The sequence below is a fragment of the Gekko japonicus genome, unplaced genomic scaffold (assembly GCF_001447785.1).
Source record: "Gekko japonicus isolate JY-2015 unplaced genomic scaffold, Gekko_japonicus_V1.1 scaffold23, whole genome shotgun sequence".
In the NCBI taxonomy this organism is placed as follows: domain Eukaryota; kingdom Metazoa; phylum Chordata; class Lepidosauria; order Squamata; family Gekkonidae; genus Gekko; species Gekko japonicus.
In genome coordinates, this window is record NW_015163094.1 from 855,111 (window position 1) to 871,688 (window position 16,578).

At 40.5% G+C, this 16,578-nt stretch overlaps 1 protein-coding gene across 1 annotated transcript; it reads right to left on the reverse strand.

The window, feature by feature from the left end:
- Positions 1–998: 998 nt before the first annotated feature.
- Positions 999–16,334, reverse strand: CLRN3 (clarin 3). The gene is made up of 3 exons (XM_015406545.1): positions 16,106–16,334; positions 9,937–10,116; positions 999–1,273 (listed from the first exon to the last, which is right to left on the reverse strand). The coding sequence occupies exons 1-3, from the start codon at positions 16,332–16,334 to the stop codon at positions 999–1,001; spliced, it is 684 nt and encodes a 227-aa protein (XP_015262031.1).
- Positions 16,335–16,578: the final 244 nt, after the last annotated feature.

Consider the following 16,578-nt stretch of genomic DNA (forward strand, 5'->3'; position numbering starts at 1 on the left):
TTATTTGTCCAATGATATTTGTTTGCCACACAATATATGTCAAAGAGCCGCCTGCGGCTCCTGAGCCACAGTTTGGCCACCCCTGGGCTAGCTAGATGCCTCTTCTGTTTGTCTCTTTCTGATCGGCATTCAAAGGTACACTGCCTTTGGATTTGGAGGTTACATTTAGCTACAATGGCTAGTAAAAGCTAATATATCTTTTGTGAGTGTGTCCAGTCTTTTCAGTAGAGGCTAAAGAAAAAATAAGGTGTTGTGATGGCCACTCCTGTTTGGTCCAGGAAAGTCTGATCTTCAGCAGTGATACCATGTGTGTCTGCTTAGTCCTTTCCTGCATGCTACTTTCTCACAGCAACTATCATCCCCCCCCCCTTGCTCAATAACATTTTGCAGGAAAACCTGAATCCAAAGGAGACAAAGCAGAGGGCTTTTGAGTGACATGTTTCAAACGAGATGTTTTAGCAAAATTCATAAGGGGTGGAACGCACAGTTAGCCTTACAGAACTTGTGATAGTTTCAGCCCACAGGGTTTGTGGAATGCCAGGTGTCCAAGACAAATAGCAGAACCGGGCAGATTATAAAGTCATGGGTCGGTTTCCATAGGTGGCTGGTGAGTTATGTTTGCACAAATTGTGAAAGACAGCTTTAGTAAAGTGACCAACTCTAATCGTTTTTTTAGACCTCTGGAATAATATAATAATATAGTGTGCTGGATCTTTCAGAGCTTTTCTGCTAACCGTGGTGCTTTTCTGTGGTGCTAGGAGCTTTCTTCCGGTGGAAGAACTTTTTGCATGGGGGAGAGTGCTGCCATTAGCAGAATCAGTCTGCAGATCCAACCATAAGCTTTCCCATTATCCGTTCTGATTGTTAACACAGCATTGTTTTATTTTAGTCAGGTAGGCAGCAACCCTGTACTTAACGATTCATGCTTAGGATATGTGTAAGTCAGTGTGCCTTACTTACATGTGACTGATAGTCTTGAAATGAAGTTACAGATGCTATTAAAATAAAATTCCATCTTTTGGAGCACTTTCCATGGGTCTCTCTTGTTCCTTCCTTTTTGAATATCTTGCTTTTTGGTAGAAAACGATTATGATTATGGTTGCAGCATTTAAAAGGACTATAAGAAGCATGATCCAGTATGAATATCCATAAGAGTTGGATAGCCTGTATGGTCTCGAAGGGGGAGAAGATGTTTTCAAGGCCAGTTGAACAGATAGTTCATTTGCTTCCACATTCACAGCAAATAGTATCAACGTCAGAAAAATACAGATACCTGGAAAAATAGAAGTGCAAAAGTTGCAGTAATATGATGTTGAAAGAACAGTTGGCATATAATAGTAACATGAAGTCATTTCTATTCTGTTAACAAAATTTCCTTCTTCAGTTTGCTGCGGGGATAAGTTTGAGGGTAAGTACAGAGATGGAGGATGCAGGCAGATAATACTTTGTGCAATTTTGAATCCCATTTCAAAACCTTTAGAAAATACTTAATTTTAGTTGTGTCCTGGAACTTCCTTCGAATGCCAGGAAGCCTGCACAATCTGGAATTAAAAGCCATGGCATCTGAGAATGGTGCTTCTCCTCCACCCCCTCATTAACCATTTAAAAATAGCAGCACAGTTCTCCAGGAAGGAGAACTAAATCTTTCATTTATGAGTCAGTGCTCACTTCTTCAGATACAGCCAGAAAGGGAGTCAGTCTATCCTATTTATTGGAAAGAGGAATGATTTCGGATGCCAAATGACAATAGCAGGTGAATGACACTAGCAGGTGTGGTTGGATTTAGGTGAGATATGCAGAGGGATAATAGGCGTGGGGAAAAAAATCAGCATTGGTAATGAGACAGGAAACCTAGGTCTCGATTCAGTCCAGGTGGATGCATTGTCTTGAGCTTCATTATCAGTTGCAATTCAGCAGTCTCCCTAAATCTAAATCTACATCTTCAGCAGTCTGCATTACTTGAGTTTTAATGAGTGTATTTCTCTAGATAGTCTAGACTTGAACTGATGGTTTAGATCAAAAGATAAAGTTTAGCCTTTGTTGTTGACATATGTTTTTAATATTTTCCGGTGTCATTACACCACTGCTGAGCTCCCTCCTCTCCCCAAACTCTGCCTTCCTTGGGCAGAACCCCAAATATCCAGGAATTTCTGAAGCCAGAGTTGGCAACCTTATTTGATTTCCATACACTGAGAAAGGATTAACAAAGTTGGAGTCTTCTTTGGGAAGGGGGCATCGAATCAATTCCAGAGGTCAAGTAAAAAAAAATAAGATGCACTCAAAATTAAAAGACCTGGATATTTAACCCCTCTTTCTACAAGATTGTCTATGGGAACTCTTCACCTCCTTACGGATAAATTTGATAATTTTTCTTCTTCTTCTTCTTACAAATGAATTCATTTATTCAAAGGATTAATATTTAAAAAGTAGGAGTATCTGGAGATCAATTCAGTATAAGAACAGTATCAGCACAATCAGAAAGATAGCAAAACACATCAAAAGAAACCAGATGTAAATGTAATGGGGGCATACAGGGTTATATCTGCAGGGAAATGTTTGACAGAGTTCAGTTCACAGTATTCTGTATCATGACTTTCTGATACAGCTGAGAAATGTGGTTTTTGTTTTCAGGGTTTACCTTTAACTTTATTATTGATCCCCCCCCCTTAGCAAAGTTCCATTCTATTTTTGCAACTTCAGTTCTCATGCTATTGTTTTGAAGCTAATGCTAGAATTTTTAAAAGTCACATGTCTACAGTTTGAGTCCTCTTTATGTATAATACGAAAATTGCAACTTTCACATGATAGCAAGATTGTATGGAATAACTACCACAGATCAGCCATCACATCAGATCCTGAGAACGGAAGCTTTGGTACAAGTATTGGTTTGGATCCACTGAGGATTTCCTGTATGGAAGGGATTTCCATTTGTGGAGCTGGACTTCCCTCCCTGCCTCCTTGCTGTAGACCCACCAAGAACAGACAAGGGTATTTAGGTGTCTGCAGGTACAGGAGAAATAGGTGAAATTTGCATCTACTTTCTGTTCATGGCAATACCTGCCCCTGGATCCAGGCCACTATGAATTCTTTCATAGAGACCTTAGCCCAGGGGTGTCGAACTCATTTGTTATGAGGGCCGGATCTGACATAAATGAGACCTTGTTGGGCTGGGCCATGTGTGTCATAAAATGTAATGCCATGTAGCAGAGATATAAACTTTATAAAGGATACAAACACAAAGATTTTTTATTTAAAATAAAAATATGCTTAAAACATTAGCTCTGTAAGCTGCAAACCTACTTTTGATTTATTGACATTCACCACAGAAATCTCATGCTCAGGACCCAGGTTAAAACATGAAATGGCTGAGTGATTAACAGAGTCTGGCAAAGCAAACTATGATGAAGCAGCAGCAGAACTGGAAGCAGGAGATGGCCAGTTCCACTGCAGGCCTGATGGAAGCCCTCCGGGGGCCTGATCAGGCCCCCGGGCCGCATGTTTGACACCCCTGCCTTAGTCCATTCATAAAACTAGGGATGGAGAGTCAGGGCTTCACTAATCTAAACCTGAATGAATACACCTCTTTCTCTAGCATTTATTATAGTTTAATTTTAATAATTTATATCCTGCTTCATCCAAGATCCAAAGCATCCTAGATAGTATTAAAAATAAAAATAAAACTGACATAGAAATATGAAATTTATTTTTTGCATTAATTTGAAAATGATCTAAAAATAAAAGATTTGCAAGCCTTAAGAAATATCTGTAGAGACAATGCCTTATGTACATTCTCAGGCAAACTATTCTATAAAAACTGCTGGCATGAGGACTTATACAGGGTAGTGATTACAAAATTAACTATGGAACAAATATAGGGAATAGGAAAAATTTTTAAAACTATACATTTTTTGGCTCCTGGCTGTGTGGCTTAGTGTTTAAGGACAGAGGGCGGAGGGGGAGTAGAAAGAGAACAGTTCAGCGGATATGTAAGGACAGTGATATCTACCAGTCAGCAGCATTCACACAAATCTTCTCACCAAGGAAGACTATTCTGGAATATCTGACTTTCTCCTATTTGCCTGAAATTTGATAGGGGGGGATCCCTTGGGATGAGGAGTTATCAATGGGCAGAACCATCATGAATTTAACTACTTGTCTGCTCTTTTGAGAGGAAGAAGCAAGCACAGGTCACAGTTCTGCATCAGTGATCACAGAAGGGTTGTCCTTCTCTGTCTGAGTTTGGATCATGGGGTTCAAAGCCTCAAGGTGGCAACTGAGGAGTCGTCACTGGCCCTTTCTGCACCTGTATTTCCCCCCAGTTTCTGAATGCATCCTATTCTTCCATTCTGCATTCCCTCCCGCTTTCACTTTCATTTTGAGGGCTTTCTCTTATTTCTATATTTGTTTTATGGGAGTTTGCATTCAGACCGCATCCAGCCCACTGTTGCCCCGCTGTTACCAAAACTCCTTTTGCTGCAATTTTTTGTTCTCATCCGCTTTCGAATTGCTAATCCTTTCTAAATAATAATTGTTTCTGCGGGTATTTAAGTGCTGCCCACTGCCCCTTCACCATTTCTGCCTCTCTCTCTTAGGTTGACGCTCCCTTCCTGTTCTGTTTTCTTTCTCTCCTTCTCCAAGACAAAAGAGGACATGTCCTCCCACTCAGGCTAACTTTTAAAAAGCCAAAAAGAGCATAAGAAAAAATCAGTAAATATAAAGGATTAGGGGATTCCCTGCTCCCAAATGTGTCCGTCTTGCATGTGTGGACCTCGATTTTCCCCTCCCTTCCCTTTCTTTTTGCAGAATCAGGGAGGGAGGGAGAGAGGGAGGGAGGGAGGGAGGGAGGGGTTGGCAGCCAGTTAGCTCAAAAAATGTGGGTTTTGCTTGTAGATGCAGAATGCATAAAGAATACACAAATAAATCCCTTAAAAGTGGGAAAACCAGTGTAGAGGGAATGCTTGCAACTGTGAAGTCAACCCTTAAGGCTCGACTCCTCGGATTCTATGGAGCAAGCTGTTAGTGCAGAAAGGGCCACTGTCTATTGTATGGGGAAGCTGCCGTCTTGTACAGAGTAGGTCTAACCAGATGTACAGGATGCTTACAGGGAACTCAGAATTATACACATGAAAGTGCAAGTGTGATGATGGGTCAGGCTCATTAGAGAGCGGCCAAAGAGCCACCTAGGAATGGAAACAACAGCAGCTCCAAAGTATTATGTATCTTGTAGCTTTTTCTGCTGCATCTCAGTAATTGGAATGTTTCCCCTGTCCTGAGTCAAATGGGATATCACATTCTCCCAGAATTGTTACCTGATAAATGACATAGCTAGATTTGCTATTATTCTGCAATCATTGTTTAATCAAACAATTTTTCTTGCTGTTTGTGTCATAAATTCATTCTAATTACACATATCAGTTGTACTGTTTTCTACTGAATGAGGCACTTTGGTATCAGAACTCCAACAGAATTCTCACTGAAGTTTTGGCAGGTTATTTGCAACTGTGACAAACGGACCTCAAAAACCAGGATGCTTAGTGCATCAAACTCAGAGAGCTGGGAGATTAGGGGTTAATGCCTCACTGAAAAGCAGTTTGAGTGACAGGCTGTTGCCTGCTTGCACCCCCCACCTTCTCTCTGCTTGGTCAGTGCCAGCTGAGCAGAGTTTTATAAATTCTTGTGAGTCTTGTCAGAGAGTCGGTCATCATTTGGATTCTGACTTGGCAATTGCCAGTCAGGAGGAGTGTGTGTGTGTCAGTCTGAGGGAGACAGACAATTGAGAAGTGAAAGGACACAACTCCTAGCCTTTACTGTACACCAATACATTTGGGGGAAAGTTCAGAAAGAATTTAACATCTAAGTGTCAGCACTAGCTGAATTCTCTGTTCACTGTCTCCAGAACTGGGGTTAAGGATTGCCAGACGAGGTTGGGTAGTTACTGGGAAATTGCCAGCCTAGCCAAACACAAAAGGGATGCTGCTCCTAGGAAAACGAGACTATTCCTAACCCAGTTAGTCAGTGGGTACAACTCAGAAGGGACCACTGTTTTGAGAAGTAAAAAGGGAAATGGTCTTAGATTCCTCAAGAGTACAGAAAGGGAAAGTTATAATTCCAAAAGGGAAATATTGATATACAGGAAGAAAGTTCTAACTTCCAGGAAACTGAGATATTGTTATGAAACTTTGTTGCTGTAAGAAATCTCCAAGACAAACAAATCTCTCACAGTAAAGAACTAAGAATCTTAGAATTCAAGCTTTAAGTATACTCTGTTGCCTGTTCAAGATATTCTTTCTTATAAAAAACTCATCACCCCCTACCCTATTCCTGTTACAACTGTGCCTGTTCAATAAAATCAACCTTTTTATTTCAACTTTACTTTATGTCAAGTGCCATTTCCAAAGTATAAGAGGGCTTCTGATGAGTTACAGTAAAAATGTCTGGCCTGAGGAAAAGCTGAATATCTTCTTGAACACCGGGTGGGACACAAAGAAAAGTATAGGTTTATAATTCAAACATGCTACTAAGACGCTGCTCAGTCAGAGTGGTGAACAGTGTTTTGGAGGGAAAATCTGCCTCACAGAACAGAAGGTTCAAGGGTCCACCATAGCAATCTTCTCCATTTATTAAACTCATGAAAAAAATATATAATATTCAAATTGGAGTTGTGAAAGGATATGGATGATGGGGCTTTGTACAAATGGCATTGTTTCTATTTGTATTACTTCTAAGGATAATGAATTAAAGTGCTGAATTTATCTAAGAAATATTGGCCACAGTCCAAAAGAGCTTCTTGTCTCTGCAGCTGCTACTGTGAAAAACTCACCGATTCCCACATGCATATGAATTCATGGCTCATTTGGATTGTAGCTATTGACTGCAATACTCAGTAGGATATGCAAAATGTATTCATTTTCTTTTGGCAAAACTCGTTTCAGTTTCATTTAATACTGTGTATAACGGGTGTGGAACAAAGGAGGGCATGGTTTATATAACATCTTTCTCCAGCCAGTGAAACAGTGATGTCACTGATGTAAACTAAACATGTTGGAAAGGCATAATTAGCAGCAAAATTCTGTCTAGTAGCCAGGTCTGGTTGGTAAATATCTTTGTCAGTTACATGTCTGTTCTTTCACCCTCACTTTGACCTCCATAAACTTGTAATTAATCCCAGCAGGCACCAGATTAATGGACAAATCCAAAGGTTAGCTAAAATAATAACTGTAATAACTAGATTATAACTAGAAAGGCTTTCAATTTGGACTTTGACTACTTAGTATCAAATGCACATCTCTAATAAACTGATTTATTTCCAATAGTTTTACATTTCAAAGACATACATATTGTATAACTAGGAAAAATGCCCGTTGTGGAAATAAATACAACGGCCTCTAGAAAGAGGCTCTGGGCGGGTGCCCCGGCCTTGGACACTCAGTGTCAATTTGCTGTGGTGACCTCAGCAGGGTATAATGACACTGAGTCCACCATTTTCTCCAGAGGAACTGATCTCTGCTACCTAAAGAACAGTTGTAATTTTGAGTGATCTCCAGCCCTCACCTGGAGATTGGCAAAGATGGTTCCCCAGAAGGGAATAGTTGGTTTGGAGGGTGGAGTCTATAGCGTTGTACCTGTCCGAGGTCCCACGCCTCCTGAAACCTCACCCTCTCCAGGCTCCATCCCTCACATCTCCAGGAATTTTGCACCTGGAGTTGGCAACCCTATCTCCTTCCCAGCCAATCATCAACCTACCTTTATTCCCCCCTCACTCTTCAAGCCCACCATTTTCTCCAGGGGAACTGATCTCTGCCATCTGGAAAGCAGTTGTAATTCTGAGGGATCTCCAACCCTCACCTGAAGATTGGACACATTTTACCTCAAAACAGAAAACTGTTTAGAATGTTAGAGGCAAAAGCCAATCAAGTCACATATGCAAATGACCTCTGTGTTCCAAGGCAAAGGCCAATGAGGCTGCATATGCAAATAACCTCTGTGTTCTGACTGACTATGGGGGGGGAGAGGAACAGCAAAATGTTTAGAATGTTTGAGGCAGGATTCAGGCAAAGCAGCCAGTGGATAGGGAGACCCTCTGAATGACAGATCAGAGAGCGAACTGATTTTGGAGCGTGTGGAATGTTCTAGAAAAATGCCACCACCATTCGGCTTTTATTTATAAGGGAGATTTGAAAAGGAAGATCTGCTGTTGGAATTCTTTTTTATGTACTTTGGATAAAGTCTTCAAACTGTGCTCCATGCAATCCCAGATTTCCTCAGAAGTTTATTAGACATGCCTTAAAAAGCATATCAGTAATGGAGGACAAGCTTCCCTGAATGGCCACCTTCTCACCATTACAGATCTCCTCTACAGTGCTTAGCTGCAGTGTATTATACATTAGTTTTAGAAGATCTTTCAGTTTTCATACAGTAACACTAGATCAAAGAGGCCTGGCCATTACCCCCCCCCCCCAACTGATAAAAAGGTTCACAGAATCCTTTAGAGCAAGCAATGTCACCTTGACAGGTAAATCAATGTCATTTGGTACAGTACTTGAAGTATTTGATTATGGCTGGGGAGATTCAGGCTACAGTCCCCATTCCATCATGAAACTCACTGGATGATCCTGGGCCAGTGACTCTTCTTGGCCTAAACTACCTCACCAGATGGCTGTAGAATGGGGAGAGGGGACCATGCACACTGCCGTGAGCTTGTTAGTGCAAAGGCAGGATTAAAAAAAATAAAGTAAATAAATTGAAACAAAAAAGCAAACAATTCACCAAAAAATGTTAGGAAGTTATATAACAATATTCCCTCTTGCGGGAAGGGAGGGATACAAACAAACAAATAAATAATACAGGAGAATAACATGATGTTTTAGTGGTTTACAGACAACGCACTCCACTTATTTTGGTAACCATTTTACTAAAGAAGAAGAGGAGATTGGATTTATACCCCACCCTTCACTTGGAGTCTCAGAGTGGCTTACAGACTCCTTTCCCTTCCCCTCCCCACAACAGACACCCTGTAGGTAGGTGGGGCTGAGAGAGCTCTAACAGAACTGTCCTTGAGAGAACAGCTCTGACAGAATTGTCTTGCCCAAGGTAATCCAGCAGTTGCAAGTGGAGTGGGGAATCAAACCTGGTTCTCCCAGATTAGAGTCGTGCACTTAACCACTACACCAAACTGACTGTCATTCACCACATCAGTGATGTAGTCCTTGCAGCACAGTGATTTAAAAGATGTGTGTGTCTAACGCACACATATGATACACAGGCTCATCTAATTGTTTATGGCAATTGCCATTAAATGTGTCAAACTGGTGAACTGGCCACAGATCATGTAAGATTTGAACTCTCTGTAAATGGCTCTGTGGTTTGTTTGAGAAACAAAATGGAAATTTTTTTTTCTACTAGGGAAGGAAGCAGGTACTGTTTCCTCCAGAACCTTGTACTGATTGTACTGGAAAAATGAGTACTTTTACAATGACAATTCATTTTGCAATGGCTTTTAGATGCTTAAAACTAATTTTTACTCTTTAATAGTGCAATTCTGAGCAGAGTTATACCTTTCTAAGAGACCACCGCTAAGCAGGTCTTCTCAGAATCCCACTGAGGTCTATTCAGTGGGGCTTATTCCCAGGAAAGTATATTCTTAGGATTGTCCTTAAAGTCACTGCACACAGAGGGGCACAACTCTCTTTAGGATTGCACTGTAAATCTCATTGCCAGTGATTTTGGAAGATACCTTACCACTTAGTCTTTCTGTCTATACCTATTGCCCTCACATCATCTGCAAACCAGGAATTACCCTGATGCTGCAGAGCCTTTACAGCCTAGTTTCACAGGCAAATGTACTAGCAGTGTTGTTTATATGGTATAATCACACTGCATTACAAGGCGTGCTTTTTTTTTGGAAAAAAAATTTATACCGTCATTTATACTACTTACCCGATATGGAGTTCCAGGTATAGGCTCCGACAGGCCCTAAAAAAGTCTGATAGGGATTGCTGACAGCATTATAGCAGGTAAACCCAGCACTCAGGAAGGAACTGAGCAAGCTGAGAACTAGAAGAATGATAATCACGATGCTGAAACTCTTCACTGTGCTGTTGTTCATCAAGTCTTCAACTGAAAAAAATAATACTTCAGGATTAATATTGAAGATTAATATATTACTGGTGAATATTGAATATCAATGTATTACTGGTGAAAATGGCCTTGTGTGAATTGAGTTTGAAGACAATGTTTGCTACAACAAGCATGTTGCTGGGAAACAGTGCATTCACACTGAACACATTTGTAGAAAATGGGACCCTGCACGCAAGGGCCCTCTGGAGTGCATTCAGGCACATGGTGATTTAGTTTTATGGTTGATTTTTTAATATCCCCATACATATTTTGCTCATTTAATGACTCCTCGGTCCTTTCAAGTTATTTGTTAAAATTCCTATTCTTCCTTTAATTTTGCACAGACTGAACACCATGGAGTATAGGAAAGTAACCAAAGAATGGCATAAGGCATATTTGTCTTAAAGCATTTGCATAAATGTGCTGGAATAGCACAATATCAAGATAGAGGTACCAGTTCTAAGATTTTACAAACTGCAAGACTGCATAGGGGCAGGGGATTATGAGAAGAAACCGCCTATTGTTGTAGAAGAAACTATTCTCGCTTGATTATTTTATTTATAATGTCTTGATCTATAGCCATGGAAATGCATATCTTAAAAGTAAAAGCATGCCTAAGAATGAAATTTAATATCTAAGCATGATATGACAAGCAATGAATTTAATAAAGACCTTTGTTTTTAAAGCTATGGCCAGTGTATATTGTTGTCAACATTATCCTGTATAATTGTAGTAAAGGCTTAGAGGTTCTTAAGTCATTATCTACATGAATGTTTTATAGACCCAGTGCAGTATGTAGGGTTGCTGCCAGCTCTGTGTTGGGAAGTTCCTGGAGATTTGGGAGTGGAGTCTGTGGAGGATGAAGTTTGGGGAGATACCAACAAGGTATAATGCCATAGAGTCCCCTGTCCAAAGCAGCCATTTTCTCCAGGGGACCTGGTTTTTGTAGTCTGGAGATCAGTTGTAATTCCGGGAGATCTCCAAGTCCCACCAGGATGTTGGCAACATTATGCGCTGGTTAAAGGAGACCAAGGGTCAAATCTTCATTCTGCTTTTATGCTCACTGGGTGATCTCAGACCAGTTACTACCTTTCTGCCTAGTAAACCTTAAAGGGCTGTTGTGAGGATAAAAGGGCTGTTGTTAGGACCATCCATGCCACCCTGAGCTCTATGAAGGAAGGATGGTATTCTTTAACTCTTTGCCAGCTGTTTTGTTTGATTAAATGTACATGTCACATGTGCATGTGAAGAAGAAACAGAAATCAGATTCTTCAGAAGAATTCCAGTGTATATAGTTTGTTTTTAATTCTGGCTCATATGGTTTAAATGTTATTTATTTAGTACATTTTATCCTTTCTTTCCCCCCAAGACTGTATGCATCATCTTCCATTTTATCTTCATAACAAGCCTCTGAGTTAAGTTAGGTTAAGAGAGGCCCCGGTCACACGGTCAGGAAACTGCAGAGGAGAAGCGTGGCTGTTTGCCCTGGGGCAAACTACTGCGCAGTTACGCGATCAGACCTCCTGTGGAGGTCCTGTGGAGGTACCGTGGAGGTTCCATGGCAAGGGAGAGGTGCCGATCACAGGACAAGCCGGCGCGCAACGAAGAAGCGCGTGCCGCGGCAAACTGTTTTTTATTTTTGTGTACATGACAAATGCGCATGCTCCGTTGGGTGCGGATGCGCATCCACAGAGACTTGGACAAAAAACCCCCACCTTATTTGCAAGGGGACATGGGCGGGCGCTGGATGCCACCGGAAACGCGATCAGACGCCCGCCCTTGCCCCGCAGTTTCCGGAAACTAGTCCCTCCAAGGTACTAGTTTTTTGCCACGCAGTTTCGGCTGGAAGCCTCGGTTGAGCCACGGGAGTGCTACGCTTCCCAGATGTGCTGGTGAGATCGTGCCCGGAAACTCCGGCTGTTTTCCGTCTCACTTGTGTGGCTTCTGTTACGTGTGACCGCAGCCAGAGAGTGGCTAGTTCAAGTTCATCCATGTCAGAGTGTGGAAATTAACCTGGGTCTCTCAGATCCTGATCTGATGAATGTAGGGGTTTTTTGCATGCTTGATTTACTCCTTCACAGTCACTCCACAAGCACTGGAATCAGTTTGATCAGGGCTCTTCTGCACACATGCCCTCCTTCTGCATTTTCACCAATGGGAAAGTTCTTCCACACATGCTTTTAATAATGAGGATTTTCACGGGCGAGTGCTGTCATCATCAGTGAGGTCATCAGTGGCGTCACAGCACCCTCCCTTTTAAAAAATGGCATTAGAATACTGATATATTGCTAGAGCATTGTAACAATAGGCCTAGCAAGTTCTCTCAATTCCCAGCTTTCTTTTTCTTTTTAAAGTAAATCTCTATCCTCTTCCATTACAGGCATATAAGGAAAAATGCATACATCTGCCAGGGAGCTAGAGACTTCCTTTTTAAAATGAAAGCTGGAAATCCAGAGAACTTGCTAGGCCTATTGCTATAATGCTTTAGTGATGTCTTGATATTTTAATGTCATTTAAAAAAAGAAAATGAAACCAGTTGCCTTTAGGTTGTAGACCGCCCTGAGCCCTGTTTTACAGGGGGCGGGGTCTAGAAGCCTAATTTATAAATAAATTAATAAAATGCATACCAGTTTTTGAGACTAACAGACACTGTAAAAATGGTAGTAAAATTTAACACCTTAATTAAAAGCCTAGGTAAACTGAAACATTTTGGCCTGGCACCTAAAAGAAGAATTATGTAGGTACCAGATAAGTTTAGGATGAAAGGCATTCCACAGGTAAGGTGCCATTATTGGAATATATCACTAGTATTGTCACCTACCTCAGGCCTTTTGGGAGAGAGGTGGGAGTGAAATGTTTTCTGACAACATATTTCAAATTAATGTTTATTTAGACAGATTGCTGGTGCTTTGGTAGTGGACAGAATGATTGGAAATTCAGGTAATAGCCTACCAGGTAAATGTTTAAATTTAAAATGTTTTATTTAAATAAGACTTTAACAATGTTCAGAGGTGACCAACAGTTTCTGAAAGTGAGCTGGTATATTCTGCCTCTCTTCTGAAAGTCCAAGAAGCCACACTTGTGTGTTGCACTGTATAAATTGTTAGTGGCAGCCTCTTAACAGTCTGCTACTTTGATTGAGCTTTATGTGCTTTGCACTGTTAACTTACAAAATATAAAACAGAAGATCAGATTTATTGTTCAGCAGAGCAGCAGTCACAATAAATTTGTGGGATAATATCTGAGGTCTTTGTTAGTTTGCAGTTAGGCTACTAATTAACTGACCTTTTGATATACAGGCAAATTGCTCTTGCCAGCAAATTCCTTGCAGCCCAGGCGCTGCTTTGTAATGGCAAAAATCATCTATCTCATTCACACTGCAGTGTTTTACAACACATTGTACATTCATTCTGTCCCTCAAACTCAGCCTCCGCTGTGATCAGCAGGAATTCTGTTTCCACAGAACTTATGCATGGGAGATCAGTGTCCAGTGTTGTATAAGGGTTTGCGTGTATGTGTGTATGTGTAGCACTGTGGTGGGCAATTTAAAACTTTCTTAAAGCTTTTGTGTTAAGTGCAAAAATAAAATCATGCCATACTGGATCAGATCCCTCTATGCCAACATTTTGCTTTTCAACAGTGGTCAGCCAGATGTGTCTTTACTCTTTATCCTCATAACAGAGCAGGAAGACAATGGCCTTCTTCTGTTTTGTCTTTGGTGTAGTGGTTAAGTGCGCGGACTCTAAGCTGGGAGAACCAGGTTTGATTCCCCACTCCTCCACTTGCATCTGCTGGATGACCTTGGGCAAGCCATAGTTTTGGCACAGCTGTTCTTGAAAAAGGGCAGTTTCTGTCAGAGCTCTCTCAGCCCCACCTACCTCACAGGGTATCTGTTGTGGGGAGGGGAAGGGAAAGGAGTTTGTAAGCTGCTCTGAGACTCCCTTGGGTAGTGAAGGACGGGGTATAAATCCAATCTCCTCCTCCTCTTCATCTTCTTCTTCTTCCTATGTAGCATTACACTGCCCTTAACTTGGAGGCTCCACTAAGCTGTAATGGTTAATATTCATTCATAGACCCATGAAGTTCTTAACTTTTGGTATACCATGTATTAACAGGTCACTAGGTTTTAAAACTGAATTGCTGCTTTTACTCAGTAGTTCCTTTGTGTAGGCCTACACTGCAATCTCCATGGCAAATTTACAAATACCTAATGTTAAACATTGCTTTCTTCATTGGATGACTGGAACTCAAGGTTTAGAAATGTACATTTGGAGGTCTTTAAACCTGGACTTGCATGAGGGTGCTGACATTTTGCTGAATGCCATATAAAGTGCTAAGTACCATCAAATCTGATGGTTTGATGTTTAGGAATGTTCAGACTATCATAAGAAGCAATTACTTTGATAAATATCTACATAATATACAACTGTTCTAATGGGATAATACAAAAGGAAGAGCCTGAATCACTTTTTCTAGTATCTGTTGGATCACCAGTGGGCACACACTTCTTGTTATGCCGGTCACTCCATTTATACAAGGGCAGTACAGCTCCAAGAACATGGTGCCTATACAATGTAGTGAATGGGGTTCATGTTTACATTACATACCTGCGTATGTAACAGTGCATACTTATTTCAAACAATTTATGGCATCTTCCATGAAGATACTCCTTCATGACTGCTAAATTATAGGTTTTCACACAAATGTTATGTTGTATTGCTGCTTTATCAATAACTTGCTTCTATGTTTCTGTTCAAAGCACAGCAATGATTATTTGAACAGTTGTTATACAATACAGTTTAATCTTTACTCTCTTTACCTCTCTCTCTCAGTTATTCATTTGGGTACATTTAGTATGTACTCATCTAGCATTGAGTACATACTAAATTAAGCATGACTCCTTTAAATGTATTCCATTGCAGCGTATTCTTAAGTCTGGTTTTAGTGATCAAAATGACCGCTTAATGTTGTTCCTTAGTAACCTTCTTGTTTTTAAAGTAGTTTTACCATTTGGTTATTGTAAGTTACTTTTATGGTTTTTTATAATTGCTGGCTATGTGCTGTAACAATAAAATTCATTCATACTAAATTAAGCAAACTCGAAAGCACGATGGAAGACAGGAGGGCTTGGCGTGATGTGGTCCATGGGGTCGCAAAGAGTCAGACTTGACTGTGCGACTGAACAACAACAACATTTAGCATTGTGGAAGCTCTACCCTTCTGACATATGGAACAATAACCATGTGATCAATTCAGAGACTACTCAAGGAACATTGTACCATGGAGATAATAAACACAGAACCCCTTGCTTTGATTTCACTGGGATCTTCGAACCCTAAATATATGTCAGATGGCATCCAGAAGAGGAGACAGAAATGTTTTAAATCAAATGGTAGCCTAGAGCCAGTCCTAACTAGCTCACATGCACAAATAGCATATCACGCAATCTGTCTGCAATATAACATTGAAAGAATAAACTCGTGCAAGACTGCAGGTCCTCTAAGGGAAGGGACAGTCTTGTATGGCTTTGCTTTTCTGGTATTAGACTGGTCACATGAGTAAATTGGTAATATTTGTGTGGGTTGTCTGAGATGTCTCCTGTTTTACATTGAGAATATACAGAACATTATGACATTTCTTCAAATTCAAAATAGAAGCATTTCCCAGTGAAATGCCTGATTTGCCTGTGACTGAATTTCAATAATGCAGTTATGTACAGAAATAAAAGACAAAAATCTGTTACTGATATTTTCAAATTACTATTTTGCTTGTCCCATATACCTAAAAATGAGCTGACTTTGTTGATAATTTTAAAGACCTGATGCTAAAAATTTGCAACTACATTTTTACTTTACAGCTCTTTGCTTTCCAGTGATAGTCTAGCCTTCAATAAAAGTAACTGTATAAACAAACTAAAGTTCCCAGTATCAGTCTACATAAAATACGCCAAGCCAAACCACTCCAATAAAAACTACATTCACAGTTTTACCTTGGAAACTGGTCTCTGGTATAGCAATTCCATGAACCACCGTTGCTGACCACTGTCCTTCAAAAAGCCCATACGTAAGGAGCATTGTTGTATTGGCTGTTTCAGAAGTAAAGCTAATCGTACTTGAAACCCACTTTTTGGTTGCAAGAACAAGGCAAATTATCACAAACGAGCAAATGCTGAAGAAAGAAGCAGAGGCAAACATCAGGGACTTTCTCTTGGATGGCATTTTTTTCCAGGAAGTCAAGGATTTTTCCCCTTGGTACTTTGGTTCTTTTGGTGAGAAATTCAGTGAATGAAGTATTCCCTTCTACTGCTAGAGAATTGGAGCATCTATTGATGTCTGTGTTGGCACAGATTTATAACAATAAACTTTGAACTAACAGCAGTGGTAACAAAGTCATAAAACAACTGAACTTTGGTCTCTAGTAAGGTGTTACTATAGTGACAAGAAAATCACATCTGCTGTGAAG

What these genes read in the sequence shown, in the direction of transcription:
- CLRN3 (XM_015406545.1), bottom strand. Translation starts at nt 16,334, where the DNA reads ATGCCATCCAAGAGAAAGTCCCTGATGTTTGCCTCTGCTTCTTTCTTC. An exon ending in ACCAGAGACCAGTTTCCAAG is followed by an intron (nt 10,117 to 16,105) that starts GTAAAACTGTGA and finishes TATTTTTTTCAG; the next exon opens with TTGAAGACTTGATGAACAAC. An exon ending in TACCTGGAACTCCATATCGG is followed by an intron (nt 1,274 to 9,936) that starts GTAAGTAGTATA and finishes CTATTTTTCCAG; the next exon opens with GTATCTGTATTTTTCTGACG.